At 38.5% G+C, this 17,789-nt stretch overlaps 4 protein-coding genes across 8 annotated transcripts; 1 reads left to right on the top strand and 3 right to left on the bottom strand.

The window, feature by feature from the left end:
• Nucleotides 1-12: 12 nt before the first annotated feature.
• LOC137933999 (2-C-methyl-D-erythritol 2,4-cyclodiphosphate synthase, chloroplastic) lies at nucleotides 13-2,345 on the bottom strand. Its single transcript, XM_068778170.1, has 3 exons — nucleotides 1,941-2,345; nucleotides 1,743-1,873; nucleotides 13-440 (listed from the first exon to the last, which is right to left on the bottom strand). The coding sequence occupies exons 1-3, from the start codon at nucleotides 2,275-2,277 to the stop codon at nucleotides 207-209; spliced, it is 702 nt and encodes a 233-aa protein (XP_068634271.1). The 5' UTR covers nucleotides 2,278-2,345; the 3' UTR covers nucleotides 13-206.
• A 563-nt stretch (nucleotides 2,346-2,908) lies between these two features.
• On the bottom strand, nucleotides 2,909-4,579 carry LOC137934516 (uncharacterized). The gene is made up of 2 exons (XM_068778908.1): nucleotides 3,595-4,579; nucleotides 2,909-3,233 (listed from the first exon to the last, which is right to left on the bottom strand). The coding sequence occupies exons 1-2, from the start codon at nucleotides 4,266-4,268 to the stop codon at nucleotides 3,155-3,157; spliced, it is 753 nt and encodes a 250-aa protein (XP_068635009.1). The 5' UTR covers nucleotides 4,269-4,579; the 3' UTR covers nucleotides 2,909-3,154.
• Nucleotides 4,580-4,594: 15 nt separating this feature from the next.
• Nucleotides 4,595-13,266, bottom strand: LOC137934515 (uncharacterized). Of its 5 annotated transcripts, none has more exons than XM_068778902.1 (15): nucleotides 13,071-13,266; nucleotides 12,110-12,279; nucleotides 11,460-11,516; nucleotides 10,383-10,552; nucleotides 10,133-10,279; nucleotides 9,947-10,004; nucleotides 9,579-9,753; nucleotides 9,360-9,442; nucleotides 8,700-8,912; nucleotides 8,491-8,607; nucleotides 8,040-8,196; nucleotides 7,502-7,609; nucleotides 6,449-6,514; nucleotides 6,120-6,364; nucleotides 4,595-4,680 (listed from the first exon to the last, which is right to left on the bottom strand). In XM_068778902.1, the coding sequence occupies exons 1-15, from the start codon at nucleotides 13,138-13,140 to the stop codon at nucleotides 4,606-4,608; spliced, it is 1,911 nt and encodes a 636-aa protein (XP_068635003.1). In that variant the 5' UTR covers nucleotides 13,141-13,266; the 3' UTR covers nucleotides 4,595-4,605. The 5 variants fall into 5 exon arrangements, with proteins under 5 accessions (XP_068635003.1, XP_068635004.1, XP_068635008.1 ...); XM_068778903.1 differs by having other exon boundaries at nucleotides 9,947-9,998; XM_068778904.1 differs by lacking the exon at nucleotides 4,595-4,680 and adding an exon at nucleotides 5,929-5,989.
• Nucleotides 13,267-14,050: 784 nt separating this feature from the next.
• Nucleotides 14,051-17,070, top strand: LOC137935398 (DUF21 domain-containing protein At2g14520-like). Its single transcript, XM_068780053.1, has 13 exons — nucleotides 14,051-14,231; nucleotides 14,303-14,379; nucleotides 14,484-14,567; nucleotides 14,683-14,796; nucleotides 14,932-15,018; nucleotides 15,157-15,296; nucleotides 15,379-15,466; nucleotides 15,580-15,653; nucleotides 15,805-15,989; nucleotides 16,117-16,367; nucleotides 16,504-16,550; nucleotides 16,658-16,907; nucleotides 17,023-17,070. The coding sequence occupies exons 1-13, from the start codon at nucleotides 14,051-14,053 to the stop codon at nucleotides 17,068-17,070; spliced, it is 1,626 nt and encodes a 541-aa protein (XP_068636154.1).
• Nucleotides 17,071-17,789: the final 719 nt, after the last annotated feature.

Genomic DNA, 17,789 nt, shown 5'->3' with positions numbered 1-17,789 from the left:
TCCTGTGGTCTCTCTCTCTCTCTCTGAACTGAACTGAACTGACTTGGAACTTTCAACTGATTACTCAACAAAATTTTCAATGGCAAAGACATTTCTTATATAATGGGTATACATAGAGCTTTGGATCTAATACAAAGGTCACGGACAACATTGAACGATAATCATATGGAAGTCCAGAATACCTCTTGGATATTCTACAAGGGCAATCACTTTCTCATTAAGAGAACCACTGTATGGGCAGCAATACTTCGATTCTCCCCAAGGCTGTCAACCTTCTCATGTGTTTTGGCCTTGAGATTAACCACAGATGGGTCTGCTCCAAGAAGTTCGCAAAGGTTAGCCCTAATGGCTTCCTTGTGTGGGCTTAGTTTTGGTCTTTGCAAAATCAAGGTGGCATCCAAGTTCCCAAGTTCATAACCAGCTTCATGCATGAGTCTTACCTGAACAAAAAGGAGATAGTTGGGGATGAATAACAGAATTAGAACTTAAATAATCTCCTCTCTGCTAGTAATGAAAGCATAAAAGCACCAGAAAAGACCACACAAAGCAATTGATTTATGTTCTAGTGACCAACCATACACAATAACAGTGAGAAACGCCATGAAGAGAAATATTTAGATGCATATTTAGAACAGATAAAAAATCACATACAGAGTGATCGTATTATGCAACATAAATAGTAAAAAGCAGAAATCCTTTTTATCTAAATTATGCAAATGCAGTGTTTTTATTTCTTTCACTAACACAAAGTCAAGTATATCCCTCTGGCAAATGAGGCTCCAACAATCTGGAATTCACATTGATTAAACATCTGTAATGTCTTATAGCAGCTGTCCTCATCATTTCAATAAAAATGATCAAAACAAGAGCAATATGGCAACTAAGGCAAGGTAGTAAGCATATATGTGTTGTCTGACAAGGAACTGGAAGACGGCAGATAAAGGCCACTTCCATCTTTGATTGCAGCAAATAACTACTCTCAATTCTCTCAAGTCACTGGGAGAATGATGTTTATAAATAATCTAAAATCTTAACCACAAAATATCAGGGTTTCGTTTCACGATCAAATCACTAAGGATCTGCAACCCTCATGAAAATGGGATGTCAATTACTTTTTTTTTTTTTGGCTTAAATTGCAGATCAATTAACTAAAGCAAACAAGATTGAAGTTAAACATAAATTCATTAAACTAGTCAAAACATGGTAGCTATACTTTTCAAACGAAAGACGCGCAAATAATAATGAATAACCAGTTCCTATGCCAACCAAAGGAGTATTTCGCTCCATAGGACAACACAGATATGTTATTTGAGATTCACCTAAAGAAATAAAAAAACAGAAAAGAAGAATTAAAAATACAAGCAGTTGTAAACACTAATTTTGGTTTCTCATCAACAAAATGACTCACTCACTCCCCATCATACTTTCTGGCAAACTTTGAGATTGAAGAGTACAAATAACTGACTTCTCATAAGAAACAGATAAAGATGAACAAAAGAAACGGCGATCAATCCTCTGGCAGCAATTGAACGCCAGCACAAATGCCTTCTTCATGTTCAGAAACAAAAGTAAAAATTATTCAAAGGAGATGTAGGGAACAAACTGAGAATTCAAAATAGCCCATCGCATCCAAAAACCTAAAATTTCCTCAAACAATCCAAACTATCAGTAAGAACATCACGTGCACACTCGAAGTTGTTTGAACCACAAACAGGAAAAGAGAACTGAAAAATGAAACATACCGCTTCTTTCATAAAAACAGAGGAAGCGGCGCCTCGCCACTTGGGATCACTATCCGGAAAGATCTGCCCAATATCCGGAAGCCCCAAAGCACCCAAAATCGCATCCACTACACAGTGAAGCAAAACATCACCTGCAACCACCAATTTTCGAATCAGTCCTCCCTACCAAAACCCACCATAACAGATAAACCCACATACCGTCAGAGTGAGCCTCGCAGCCTCTATCATGTGGCACGTTGACGCCGCCAATAATAAGAGGAAGCCCAGGCTCCAGACGGTGGAGGTCAAAACCGTGACCAATGCGAAACGGAAGAGACGGCGGGGGTTTCTTCGTGGCGAATTCCTTTTCAACGCTGACGGCAGATGGAGCGGTGGAAGCCGAGACGATGGAGCGCCTGAGTGATCGGAAAAGTTGGGAAGAGAGAGATGGGTTGGATAGACGGAGAGAAGGGGAGTGAACGAGGGGAAAAGAGGAGGATTTGGTCGCAAATTTAGCTGGAAATTGGGAAACGAAGGGAGGAGCAGTAAGAGCCATTAGACTAGAGTAGGGAGGAGAGTTTGGGTGTGTGGAAGTTATTAATCAACGAACAAGACTCAAGAGGAAACGATAAACGGACGCAGCAGTGGGGGGAATAGGCATCGGGACTCGGGAGATTCGGGACGGATAGGTACGAGGTTGGGCTAGTGTAGAGTGAGTTGGAAGTGAGTTTGGATAGCAGAAACGGTGAGTCATCTCGCGAGGCACACGTGATTCTCAACTTTTTGACTTGGAAACGGCAACCTCGCGACTCACGTGATCCTCGCTAATCGATTCTCTATCAAACGTGGTTTTGAGGGCTGCATTTGGTACCAAATGCATTTGTTTCTAAAAAACACAAGGAATTAGGTATTACTTAATTTTTAGTTTAATTATATATTTTAATTTAAATGACTTTAAAATTATTTTATATGGATAATTTTATTTGAGATTTTTATTTTTATTTTTATTAGATGCAACTCGAGCCTAACCTCCTTTCCCTTCATAAAATACTCTTATGGTAAGCTTACAAAATGAAGATAATAAATATTTATTAAAAAAAATATTATTAATTTTATAAAAAAAATTATCATATATCTTATGTAAATGGGTAGATGAATTAGGAAAATCCAAAGCCCGTGGTACACAATTCATACAAAAAGAGCTAACATTTCCTTTCATAAGACTAATACAATTTCCTTATTTTCCATCTTGCAGTTTCCTCGATGGCAGCAGGGAAAATTTCCATCTAATCAACGAAACGTAAGAACATAACCCAAGTTCTACATAAACTGTAACTTTTGTAGCAGATAAAGAGATGCCTCTTCAATCCCCACTTCGTCCTTCACGATCCACTGCATCAGATTTTCAAGAAGGCAAGGCCGAATAAAGAGAACTAGCTCGGAGGTGACTCTCGAGTTTGCCTGGAAAATGTGAACCACTTCAATATGGTCCGCCCTGTTCGGATGCTTCCCCTGCGCAGAGTGCAGTAACTCAGACCAGGTCTAATTTTCCATACATAATTGAACTTGCTTACTCCTGAAGTATACTGCAAGACTACTACGGAGTTTGATAACATTGAGCTTTTGGCCAATTTCATGAGCCAATGAAATGTTTGAGAACTCTAGAAAGTAGCTATAGTTGAGTTGCAGCGTCTTTTATAATTTCATGTGATATATGACTAAATTCAGTAGTATGCAAGTATGACATAAATCTTCATCAGCAGTTATATATCAGCATCTGGAAGTTCATATGAAACTCTGGAAATAACGCACATCGTAACCACCCTATTATTTCACAATAAATAATAACAATATGTAATCAAGAAAAACTCACTTTTTGTTCTTCACTGCCCTAATTTGCTTGCTTTTTGGATCCAGGCCATTCTCGTCATCCAAGTCATCATCGCTAAGTTCATGTGCAGCGTCAATTTCTTCATCGCTGCTCGGTGAAGGATCAAGCCTTGCCGCGTCCGCAGCCCATTGCATCATCTTCTCTACCTCCTTCTTGGATATCCCCTCTTCGTCAACATCGTCATCCTCATCATCGGAATCGTCACCATCGAATCCGTACTTTCGTTGCATCATCGAATCAGTAAACTTTCCTAAATTTAGCGACGCCGACGATGACGAAGAACCTTTAAGAGCGGCGAACCTAGCCGCCAGATCATCACCCAAAATTCTGTTCATCTCTTCGTCTTCTTTACTGCTCTCATCTTTCTTCAAAACGGGCATGGGTGGCGCTTCGTTCTGTTTACTAGTCACAGCCGCCTCATCTTTCTTCAAGACGCGCGGGGATGGCACCTTGGCAGGGGCAGCAGATGGGCACACTTTCAGGGAGTCGAAACGGCGGGTAAGGTCCGGATCAATCGAGCTGCTATCGCGGCGGCGAGCGATGTGAGAATCCGTCTTGAGGTTGAGGAGCACCAGTTCCTCCGCCGCCTCGACCAACGCGTCCACCTCATCGGCAGTGACGTCTCGTCCTCTGTGGTTGCCCCACCCTCTGCTCATATCCGCCTCCTCCCGCAAATCAGTGGAGTACTAATTCTAGTTCCTCCATCCTCTACTTCCTCAAAGAACCATTAAAAACCCCTATTTACCGTCTTTACTGAGTGCCTGAAATACCCTTGATCACCCCTACATTTACCAGTTTGCCACTCCAAGAGGATATGGGGGTGAATCGAAAATCTGGCTTTACATTTTTCATTTAAAATTTTAATTTTTTATTTTTTTTTCTGGCTTAACTTGATGAATCTCAGTTTTGAAACAGCGTTATGACAAGACCACGAGGAACAGTAGAGGGCAGCAGGACATTAGGAACTCCTTGTGAATCCCACATTTGGAAGCATCACTGCTGTTCCAACAAAGAGGCAAACCTTTCAGCATCCATCCACCACTCTTGATCATCACAAAATCCCAACTCCTGCTTCATACAAGGGATAAACATACGCTGAGAAATGAAGATTTCTATCGTGTGCACAAAAATAAGGCTCAAGTTTGCACTTCAGAACTATTGAAAGACAAATCATAAATTTGTCATAACTTGGCTTCAGAAAGTACTTTATGATCATGAAAGACTACTAGCAATTTAAATTTAAGAACTCCTACTTAATCAAAACGGGCTCAGAGGGCTTAATAATGAATAAAAATAACTCAAAACTCCTTTTTATGTACTATGTAATCTAGGATAGTTTCGAAGTAAGGGCATTAAATTCAATATTTTTAAATATAACTAAATTTCAAATTCTACCCTATCTACACCAACACAAACAGCGGCATGAGGGCGTATTATAGAAACCCTATCCCCTCTTTTATTTCAACGACAGGAGCCCATCATCAAAATATGAGGGGATGGAGCTTCCCACCCCAAGTATGTTTTACAATGTTAATAAATTTTAATAGATTTTTTATTAAAATATAATATATGGGCAGCACAGAGGGTGGTCTTGCTATTTTACCTAATAGCTAACAACTTCAGTAACTCTCACTAATGGCAAGATAGGATTTGCACACACAAAATTTAACCATTAAGTTGTATGAGGAAATATGCGTTTACATGGTCATACAGAGAAATATGACATCTAAGACGACTACACAGTGAATTACCCTTTAATCGAAAAAAAGAAAGTCCTTTAGTTAAAAGACACTAGAAGAAAATAGAAAAATCTAAAATCCAAAAGGACTATACCGATAAAGATTTCCTAAGACACTTTCCTAATCAGCAAATTTGTAATAATACCAAAAACAAGAATGAAATAGGAAAAGCCAAACAAAAAAAAAAAAAAAATTTTGTGATTAATAAACTAAAGGGAAGTTCTAAGAGTAGGATTATATATATATATATGAGGGTTGAACCAATACAAAAAATCATTTGGCAAAACGGTTATCTCAGCCGTCGATCATGATCAAACGGTTGCGATAGCCGTTGATCGGACGACAGAGATAGTGTTTCACATGTTTCACACGAAATGGCTTTTCATATTGGATTAGCCCTCTATATATATTATATACATATATATGCATATGGGAAAAATATTCCCAAGATAGCAGCATCCATGTTGCAGTTATAGCTACTTTGTTTTTCTGCTATTAAAAATACTGTACTAGGCATTCCCTAGAGATGTGGTCCACAGCAGCATTCTTACGGGAGGGGTCAAAGCATAATTTGCTGCCTGAGTCGACTAGCCTTTGTAGGCTGCCAAGTCAACTTAACTCTCCCCCAACTCGAATTTCTGGGTGAACAAGTCAGAAAACCATGGTAAAGGTAGAGACCATCAAGGCAACTGCCCAATCAAATAAAAGGATAGGAGGCTAAGAACTGTTATGTTTTTTATTATTGTTGTGACAGAATGAGCTCCATACCTGTTCACCAAAATCAGATGGTTTTCTCGGTTTTTCAATATCTTCTGCAAGTTCTATTACTTCACGCCACCAAGCACCATTCTTTTTGCAGCTATCAGTAACATTTTCATCATGAATGTCAGAGCCATGTGCTGTATTACTGAGACTCATCTGTTCCTTATAGTTCTCTGTCTTTCCCAAATTATAAATAGTTGCATCATCAGGGACTATATCCAAGGGTATCGGCCTCAAGGGAGACCTGTAACCTGATGAAAATTTTCAATGATGAGGGCCCATAATTGTTGAAGTAACTTTGAAATTTAAGACTAGGAGGTTAGAGATTGTCACACCTTTGCAATCAGGATCATAACACTTTTGATAGTAGCCAGCAGTTCTGAAGTCAACAACATACATTACTGAGCCAACATAAGTAAAACCATGTATTAGGCCATTTCTACTTCTTTCACTTAGCATCAAATGAAATATGAAAATAGAAAAAATGTCACATGATCAGACTGCAAATTCAGATAAATGTGGTCATCCAATATCAACACAAACGAAAAACTGAGCACTTTCATTTAAATTGGCTTCCTGCAGTTGCATGAAGTTATCTGCAAAATTTCAGACCTTTAAAAAGCAGACCATATCACCACTCGCTCATAAAATTGACACTTTAGACAGCATACGTGAGACGATGTACCTGTGGCTCTTGATGCACCATGAGATTGTAGAGATTCCCAACAGAAACTTTGTATGACAGCTTTATTTTCTAAATTTTTCCATAAGAAAAACCTCCTTGATAAAAAGAAATACTGATAGCAATCTGTTTGTCAGAATATACCTAATGATTTCCAGAGGATTCGTATTGAACTTCTATATGAAGTTCTCTTGAGGCAATGACACGTTGATCTAGTCGCCACTGGAGCCACAAAGGGCTATCTAAATTGATTCGTTTCAAATACATGATAAATAAACATCAGCGTAACCAAGAAAACCAAATCTTTATGTTATTTATTTCATTTTTCCGTGTGTATATTTATGTTCTAGGTCAATCTGCAACCTAAAGACATCACACCACTTCTAATTCTGAGCACAACAAGCCCCAGGCCTGAAAGGGAATAACGTATGAGAGAAAAGAAACAGGTAAAAGTTGCATTTTCTTGAAAGACCGGTAGAATTCACATTTGTATAAATATCTCACGTTTTCTTGAAAATTTGATAGTAAGTGTATGTGCATGCTACAGACACACTAAAAAGAACACATTCAATAAAAAATTAACCATTAAAGAAATTGATGCACAGAAAAGTATACTTGAGGTACCAAAATTAAGTTGAACAATATTAAGTTTTAAAACAGGTTCTATGGCTAAAATGGATCAATGAGACTGAAGATCAAGACTTACCATGATTGCTTTTATGCTCTCTACCAATGCGCTCACAGTATCTATTTCTTAACATGCTATACACCATCAAGCCAAACTCTGAGAACCAATACCAGCATCGTATTTGTCCTAGATGACAACAAAATAAGTTCACGACAAATGAGAATGCAGATCGCACGATCATAAACCACAAAATTCAGAAGTAGAGTGAAGTCCACCGTCAGTTTTAATAAAAATTTGAAATACAACTAGAAGTCAGGGGTATTTCAGCAATTCCATGTGTGATTAGTTCTGTAATATTGCAGTCAAGGTGGCCCAGATTAGTAGTTTAAAGTTGGTGTGGTTGAACTTGTAAATTCTACACTCCTTAAGTCTTTTTACTCATTGATGTATAAGTTCTCTTATGAAGAGCATTTTTTCACAAATAAAAGAATATGGGAGTGAACTTTTCCTCCCCATCGAGTTGGCTGCACCTTGCAGACCTATTTGCTCCTCGCTTCTTCTTATTTCCTCTCCTTTCTCTTCCATCTATCTACTTTAGACAAACAAAAGCTACTACCTGATACATTTCCAGTAGAGGCAATTGACCCCACAAATCTGTCCAGAGCAGGAAATGGTGACGTTCCTGTCAAGTATGTTCCTGGAAGATCACTTGTGCAGGAGCGCAGTACAATGTCTTTTCTGCCTTCTAGATTCTGTTTATCACCTCCACTGATCTGATTTGACAGAAACAACTAATGAACAAGAAATTTTCAACTGAAAAAAGAAATCTAGAGTTTGCACCACTAGATACAAGCTTAGACTCTTGATCATTTGACTTCAAATGGAACAGATTCTTTATGAGTAATAAAATAAAAGTATCATATCATAAACAAGAGAAATAAGGAGAGTTGATGAGATCTAAATCACGAATAAACACTGAATAAAAAAAAATGTATGAGGAATATAAAGCAAGATGAGGATGACATAAACTATGGCATGTTGAGACAAGATTTATGTGATTGTCCCACCTCAGCATCAAAGTGCAAAGTCTTCATACACTCCAAATCCATTTTGCATATTAAAAGTTTCTTGCAGTCAACATCCATTCGGCAAATTAAAGAATCCATAAACATCTGCTCTTCATTCTGACCAATTGCATCATTTCATGAATTTCACATCATAAGAAAATGAAAAGCACATAAGAGCCCTGAATTGAAAATGAAAAATAACTGCTTACCATGTTCTTACATTTGAAACGTCCAGAGGGTAGAAGGACAGACTTCTTCCCTGCTTTTGAAGAAAGGGCCAGCCGGAAACAACGATTCCGAGAATAAACAGCAGAGTCAAGGAAAAGATGACACGGATTTTCAGGGCCACTGGAGTCTTTTGAAATGAAGAGTTTTTCAAGGCTAGATTTGCAGCTTCGTGCATCACTAATTTGGGAGCATATCTGATAAAGATAGCATTAGATACTTGAAAAAACAATGTGAAGCACCTTCTGTTTGGTATTCAGATGATATTTAACTTATAAAAATACAAGAGATACTCTCTGAACCAAATTTTATCAGCTAGTGCAAAATTAGAGTATAGCTCACAGCTTCTTATACTCATCTACAGTATGATTTGTTGTGGAGTTTTATCATGACTAACTCAACGGATGCATATAGTGCTGTTTCAATCACTTCAGCTGCACAAATGTTGCAATTTCCAGCATCTGTTAAGTGTGTATAGTCCTTATCACTTATTCTCATTGGCTTGTCCTGGGTAATATAAGAAATTTTCCAAGAAGATGTAGGAGGTTTGAACATTAACAGCTAGGAGAAACAGTGTATTATAACCATAATTAAATTTAAAAATAAGAAACATTTGACTATTCCAATATCCACCACAATTATACCTCAGCAACAAATGCACCAACATGTGAGTTATCCTTAAAGGCAGCACCAGGTATACGAATCAGCAAATGACGTGAAAATTTTTCTGTCATTCACACCATTATAAAATCCCCAAATCAAGAGGCAAGGGATCTTCCAGCAGTTAGTGGTCAAATATATAACACATCACAAAATTGACTGCATGAGTTTGAATAAAAAATCACTTCCTCTTCAGAGCATACCTTCAGTGGTAGAATCTAGCTCTACAATCCACTCGTGTTCTGCCACAATGGAATATTTTTCATACAACGCAGAGAACATTACAGATATAAGAATGTCTACCATTTCATCTCCATTCTTCCCTTTATTAATTTTCCTATCAAACTCCAAATCAAAGTACAAATGGCATGGTCGACCCTGGAATACATAAAAAGATTCTTTTGCTGAGAAAAGGAATTAGGCCAAAGCCACTTGAGATGACAATACAACCAATGAAAGAAACAAATAAGGAACGATTTATTCAGTGAAATGATGCAGATATTGTCTGATTTCATAAAATAATAGCTTGTTTGTCTGACTCAAACGAGATGAAAGAGAAAATGGTCATCACCTCCTGTAGAACTTCATAGTGGTGGCGGAATTTGGAATCCATGACCTTGTACCTGAACCTGGAATTGTCAGCATTGCTTGCATAGAGTAAATACCTTCTTCTTTTATTTTAATTTCTTGCATATTTCCACTCTAAATTCACAATACTTTAACATAATGAACAATGAAAAGAAGAATCAGTTACAACCTTCGCCAGAATTCCTTATATGTTGTGACAAGGAATCTTCTTTGTCCATTCAAATGATCTTGATAACTGAAAATTTGAACCTGTGTATGGTTTTTAGCAAAGCTCATTGCCTGGTCTTGTTTAGGGAATGTGGCCCAGATGTCTTTCCTGTACACAAGGAATGACACTTGACCAAAAGTAACACAAACTGGACAGCAAACGATATCATTTGTATAGGCTAAAAAACCAAGGACCTAACAGGAGTTAGTACCTTGGGTTAAACTCATTTTGTTCTGTAAGATCAACACGAATCTCACATAGTAACCGCAATAACTGCAATGGCCTCTTTGCTGGCACACCATGAGGGGAACCATAGAAGACAACAGGAGATATTTGATTTCGTCCATTGAATTTTTTCATAGAAGCAATCGGTGTTGCCAGCTGAAAGGAAAATATCTCATAAGGAATATGTTTATACTAGTTAATCAAAAAGCATAACCATGTCAACCAATCCTGATAAGAAACATGATCAAATACTAGCTAGAATTCAATTCTGAATCTGAGAGACAAGCTCAATCTGCAACACAAAATGTTCCTTTTCAAAACTACAAAGAAATCCAAAATAGGGAAGAAAACTCAGGTAAGCATAGGTAAAGTATTTGATTTAGTTGAATAATATACACTAAGGGAAATACTGTAATTTTTTACCTCTTAAGTATTTTGGTTAGTCCATACCGTTTTCAGAGATTTTTCCTGACAGCTATGTGAATAATGATTTGTGCATCTATAATGGACAGAACAACGATCACCATGACCTCAACCGTGTCCACCCCAATCTCTTCCTCTACCTCCTGTTTCCTCCCCCACGTCCTCTACCTCAGGTTCTACTCCAATATTTACTGTCAGTTCAGCTCGCATGGTGCAAGCACGTGCATCTTCAAATGAGGGGTTATCACTATTGTCCAGCATTGGGGCCCTAAATAACCTCGAACTCTGATCCTTAGGCATGTAAGGCACTACACTTAGCTCCTCGTGCTATCTTTCAATCTCTTGTACATCTTCTGCCAGGGGATGGTATATTAAGATCTCTTAATAGATTGCATCCATGTCAGGGTGTAAACGGGTAACTAACGGAATGGATAATAAGTATTTCGTTACTAGTTCCATTTACCTAAAAAGGGAGAAGGTACTCCATTACCCATTCGTTTACTCGTGTACCCATGGGTTATTGAGCAAGTAAATAAATGTGTAAAGAATACATAGAACTATTAAAAATCAAAATATTCATCAAAGTAATGTTAAGGAAAATATTCAATACATAGAGAAATCAAAGGAAAGAGGACTGGACCTCACCCCTCCTCCGACATGGTTGATATGATTGACATGGGATGACACTGCTTTCCCTCTTTAAACTTCATATAAAAATAAAATAAATTAATTTCATAACTAAAATGTGTTAAACTATAGAATGACAGTTGACAAGGAGGATAATAAGCTCGGGCATGGGATTAGGAAGAAAATATTAGGGTTTCAATGCTTTAGGATCAGAGAGACGGGAATGGGGGCCAGAGTTATGTATGCTTTGGCCCATGTAAGGGTTGTGTCCATCACATATTTGATAATCTAACTTTCAGTATGTTTCTTTTAGCTCAATACATTCTGTTTAAATGATGCAGAAATCTTTTTCTATCTTTTTTCTTTTCTTTTCACTCCCCTTTTTATTACAAAGATCAATCTAGTTGCGCTCATAAACCAAGAATAAAAAGATCAATGCATTTCAAAGAGCGAGATACGGAAAATATACAGAGAATATTTACTAAAAATTCAAATTTTGGATACATGCTTCTCTTATGACATAAGGGATAACCCAAGCTTTCTCTAATACAATCAGTTCCCAGCATATACTAATAAAACCAGTAATTAACACAAAACAAGAAAAGAAAAATAACCAAAATAAGTATCCTTACACACCTTGTCTGGGCAAGGATGCATACTTACAGATTTGTGTTTATCCTTTTTGGTTGAAGCAGGCCATGGATAATCAGTAATTCCTGTGCCTTCTTCAGTTATTGTCCCTTCAAAAACGTCTCGATAGCTACTACTTCTTTCTTTTGTTGAAAGATCTGCATGTTTCCTTCTTTTCTTTCTTGAGGAAGTTGCTGCGGATTCTGTAGTGTGAAAAAACAATTTGAACTTTTTAAAAACGGAACAGGCATGCAAAAAAACATCAATAGATACCAGAAACAAGTGTTGTATGTGATTTGTCACTTCATTAAACTTATTCGCCATTGCTTGAGAGTCATGGTTGGCTGTCTGGTGATTAACGATACTAGGTTCTCAGTAAAAAAAGAATCATTTAAACACCAATAAATGAGTACGTTTATCAGTACGTATGCGAATCATAACAGGTATAATAAATTTTTTTAAAGCAGCTTGTTTTTTTTTTTTCAGGGCATTAGTGACACTCTCAACACTCGAGATACCCCGACAGTGAGGCTTTAAATCAAGACCTCCCACTAGAAACCGGCCAAAGCAGCCACGGAGCAACAAGCTCATTATTTAAAACTATAAGAGTGTATTGGGCCACAGGATGTTCCATATTGAGACTTCTCTTTCGTTCCAAAAAGATGATTAAAACATCGTTACGTAGGCTTCAATCAGATCAGCTTCCAAAATATCATCATATTACGTACATGCACCAATCTTGTAATAAATCAATTCTTAATGATCTATCAGATCAGTGTTGTCATCTTACGATAGTTGGAACATAATTTTCATGTACAGAATTTTCTTTTAAGCAAGAGAAGCCCACCAGTACTAACAATGAATCAATGAACCAAAAGCAACAGGACTTGGAGCTTTCACCGAGATAAATAATGGCCTATTGCAAAAGGAAAGCCCTAAACTGATACACTCTCACCGCACTTATCACGTAAAGATTGGGAAGGCGAGATCTTACGGGGTGTGGAAATTCCGCATTTGAAACAGTCGAATAGGCGATCGACGTCGTCCCTGGGATCCGAAGCCATCTAGTCGAATAGCTCTCCCAATTCCAGTTTTCTCCGCCACTCAAAATAGGCAACGGGCGGGAATCATTGTTGACATGATGCCCCCTCTTTTGCAGCTCAAATTTTAAACCCTCCTGGGGTGTTTCCAGAATTCGGAGAAAACATTGGAGGGCGATAGGCCGCCGCGATGGAAAATAAAATCACTGGAAATCAGTTTCCAGTCAAGTGGCTGACACATTTGTACAAATTAACTATTTGAGAAGCAATTGATTCTTAAACGTTGGCTGACCTAACCATGTAACCACTCCCTCTATCTATCTACTTAAAATTTTCCCATTTTGGGTGTGCTACGTTTTTAAGTTCAACTGCTCCCTTCCCACCTTTTGCATATAAAAATTCCGGCGGAAATTGGAGTCTCATATTTAAAAGAAAATCAAGGGCATTTGTGTAATTCCCTGTTAACTTTCACTGACATGTCTCATACTTGGGGAGAGTGGTTTGTCTCGTCTATGTCGTTTGAACGCACCCTCTAAGTGGGCTACAAGGTGGCCATGACCTACTGATTAGTGGGGTCCTTCCGTTTAACCACAATTTCTAATTGGTTCGGTCAGTGGGTCAATGGATGAGTTAAAGTAAATTGTCATCTGTGATGGGTGAGGCGGGAGTAATTAAACTGTCTCATTACTCAGATCTCAGTTTTAAATTTTCCATTATCGGTTACAGGACGGTTTACATCCTCCCCGTCACTCCTTGTCTGTCTGCCCTTGGCCACAGTCGCTTAAAGAATCAACAGAGAATCCTTGATGATAAAAGAAGTCACGAAGGGCAATATAGTTTTGAGGATTTGTTCTCTTCACCCATTTCCAAATTCTCTCTTTCAGCACTCTTTCGTAAAAATTTCAGAGCACTCGCTGGCAAGCTAGTTGCTCTAATGGCTGCAAATGATGAGCCCTGCTGCAAGGCCATGTTCTGGATTTACCTACTAATCTGTTTAGCTTTAGTCTCCCTTGCAGGCCTCATGTCGGGTCTCACTCTAGGCCTCATGTCTCTCAGCCGTGTCGACTTGGAAGTCCTCGCCAAGGCTGGCCGGCCCCTGGACCGGAAAAACGCAGGTCAGACATGGTACAGTCTTCGTCTTTTGTAGCCTTATCTGTTGCTCACACTTACTGCTTTCTTTTTACAGCTAAGATTTTGCCTGTGGTGAAGAAGCAGCATCTGTTACTCTGTACCTTGCTGATCGGAAATTCTCTAGCGATGGAGGTAAGGCAATTAAGCTGAATTGTTTAATCCACCTCTTGGGTATTTTTTGTGTTCGGTGGTCATTTCATCAATCAGACTGATACACTCTTTCTGGGTCCAACAAGGCACTGCCTATTTTTCTTGATGCTCTTCTTCCGGCATGGGGAGCAATACTGATATCAGTCACTCTGATCCTTACGTTTGGTGAGGTAAAAATATTAGACCGAAATGCTCAGTAACAGGTTCATGATTTTCCGGTTTTCATCTCTTAAATTCTTTGCCATGAAGAAGGATCTCATGCAAGCTTTACCATTCTTGTTTCAGATCATTCCTCAAGCCGTGTGCTCTCGATACGGGCTGAAAGTTGGAGCGAAACTGGTTGTCTTTGTTCGTTTGATTCTCGTACTCTTTTTCCCAATAGCATATCCCATTAGTAAGGTACTCATTTGCTGCATGTAACTTGAGAAAGCCATGTACGCAGGATTTTAGTGACTAAAACAACTGATCTGTGTTTGGGATCTTGGGATCTTCTTCTTCCTTTTCGATCTTATTGTGTTTAGTTATTTTCGACAGTTACTTGATTGGCTACTGGGGAAAGGACATTTTGCACTTCTGAGAAGGGCAGAATTGAAAACCTTGGTAGATATGCATGGAAATGAGGTTAATGATTCAGTTCGTTTACTGTTATTATCACTGTTTTTTGCTCCCGTTCTTCTTTATCTAGGTATGTAATGGAGAAAAATGAGGCAATTGACAAGGCTAAAGCTTCAGTCTTTTCCTTTTCATGTGAATTCATAGGCTGGAAAAGGAGGCGAATTAACCCATGATGAGACTACAATCATCTCTGGAGCTCTGGACTTGACCCAAAAGACCGTGAGAGATGCAATGACACCAATCTCAGAAACCTTCGCACTGAACATAAACTCTAAACTTGACATGTACACGGCCAGATATTAACTTCTTCTGTTATATCAACCTCAGTCACCTCCATTAATGCTGTTTACCTTTGATTCTCACCAGGAACACATTAGAGTTGATAATAGCCAAGGGGCACAGCCGTGTGCCTGTCTACTCTGAAAACCCAAAAAATATAGTTGGCCTCATTCTCGTAAGCACTTCGTTTAGTTTTCTTTGTAACTCTCCATTTGATTTTGAATTGTTAATGTTAACCCGTGTCACTTGGGTTTTTCTTCTGGAAATCACTGTATCTATTGGTTTCAGGTTAAAAATTTAATCACCTGTCGCCCAGAAGATGAGACCCCAATCAGATGCGCGACTATCAGAAAAATTCCAAGGTAATGAGCATTCCTGAATTATTTTCAGAAATTTCCAAAGACCCGTTTCTCTTTACCGCTCGAGGGTTGATGGTCCCGCAATTCTATGACTCTTTTTTTTTTTTCTCTGCCACCCCAAGGTAATGGAATTATCCGTATTGCTCTGCAACAGGGTCCCTGACAGTAAGCCACTGTATGATATGCTAAACGAATTCCAGACGGGCCACAGCCACATGGCTGTCGTTGTGAAATGTACAGGGGACGCAGGAGCAGCCGTGGAAAATGGAAATGGCAAGTCAGGCGTGTTGGAGAAGAGAAGGGTTCTCAAGAGGGCGTCAACTCAACCAGAGCTTAAAGGTATTTCCCGTGAGAAATGAAGTCCCTTGTTATTATGTCTTACTCGAAACATTTTTTACCAGTTTGTAAATGCATTATCCGATTCCCGTAATTCTATTCTCGGGAGGATAACTTATCTGCATGGCAGGAATCCATTCTCGTTTGCAGGAGCGACAGATAATGACCATGGTGAGATCCCCGATGGATCTTGTGTTTACTGATAATCAGAGTCCAAGGCCAGAACGACTCGGAGGCACACCTTCACAACTCAGGAAATGGGATCGAGGAGGCTCCGGCAACATCCTAGATTTTAAGCTTACTCCGCTTCCGAGCTACCCACAGGACGAGGAAGTGATCGGAATCATCACAATGGAAGATGTCATGGAGGAGCTCCTGCAGGTAATCGTAATCTCGAACTATCTTTCATTTTCGTTACTTGCATTCATCATATTCATCAAAATCAGCTCCGTCTGCTCTTTCTTTCTTTCTTTCTTTCTTTCTGATATCTCTAACGAGAACTCTGCGTTTGGAACAGGAAGAAATACTGGACGAGACTGACGAGTATGTAGATGTTCACAACAAGTACGTACGTCGCAGTTACTCTCTCTTTACAGTTTCTGCTTCTCAATTGTTTGCTGAAATCTCAACTGTTTCAGGAACTTAACTCTTCCTTCTCCTTTTTCCGTCAGAATTAAAATAAACATGGCACCACAGAAAAAATCATCCCCCTCGCCCGGAATTTCTTATCTGCAGAAGAGAACTCCATTGCCATCCCCACTTGCGTCTTATCATCATAGCCCAATACTGCGCTCGCCGGTTTCCCCGGTCACATTGGGTCCAATGCCGGCACCAACTTTATCAGTCTCCCCTACAAAATCTTTACCGAGCTCCCCAGCAAAGGTCGATGATCCAGGTCGCAGCTCTTCAGCCTCACATCGGGTACAGAAAACTGACCTCCACTTGAGAATTAAGTTTTTAGAAACTTGTGTGTTAAATTTGTCTGAAAGCTAGAGCACTTGCAGCAAACTCAAAGAATGCCAATTTTGCATGGCAGGGATCGAGAAAACCATACGAGAAGCTCCAAAAGCTTGAGGACGTATAGGATTTACAGCTACGTCGCCACTGTTATGTAGCTCTGAATAAGGATTGAACAATAACAAGCCTGGTTCCGGCCCTTCAATGAAAATTTTTGTTTTTCCTGTTAAAGTAGGGAAATTATAACTCCAATGTCCTAACAGCTAGGTGCCTCCCATTTCTATTGATGGAAGTTGGATAATTCAACAAATAAATACTAATTTATAATTATGATCCTTTTATAATCTTCATTTTTATATGTAATTATTGAGATGTTGTACTTCCAAATATAATGTCCACTAAATAAATATGATCTTATTGTTAAACCATGCTAATCGAAATAAATTAGAATTATTTAAAATTAGTAGATTAATTTAACTAATTTAAATATGCTAAAATTTCACTTAGGCCCTGTTAGTGCATTTTTCAAGAAACACTGAAATGGCATGTCTAGTAGAAATATATTTTCATGGACCATTAGTGCCTCATGTTTCCGGAAAACATTTTTCTAGTTGCAATTATTTACTAGGAAAATCATATAATCTTTTACGTAAGATTTTTCAGCCAAGATGGGGCGAAAAAGTTGTATGAAAAAAAAAATGAATAAGTATTTGATAATTGATATTATAATATTATCAGCACAAGGCAAATTTTCATGGTAATTTTGTATTTGACATTTTGTTTTACTAAAAATTTATCGAATAGGTATAGTAATGTATGAGTTTGATTATTAATTTTTATGTAGGG

The sequence above is a fragment of the Aristolochia californica genome, unplaced genomic scaffold (genome assembly GCF_029961685.1).
Source record: "Aristolochia californica isolate CCGP_79_NKW_82.1479 unplaced genomic scaffold, dmAriCali1.0.hap1 SCAF_6, whole genome shotgun sequence".
Taxonomy (NCBI): Eukaryota; Viridiplantae; Streptophyta; class Magnoliopsida; order Piperales; family Aristolochiaceae; genus Aristolochia; species Aristolochia californica.
The sequence above is the reverse complement of the archived record's forward strand: the minus strand, read 5'-3'. Positions and strand labels throughout refer to the sequence as shown.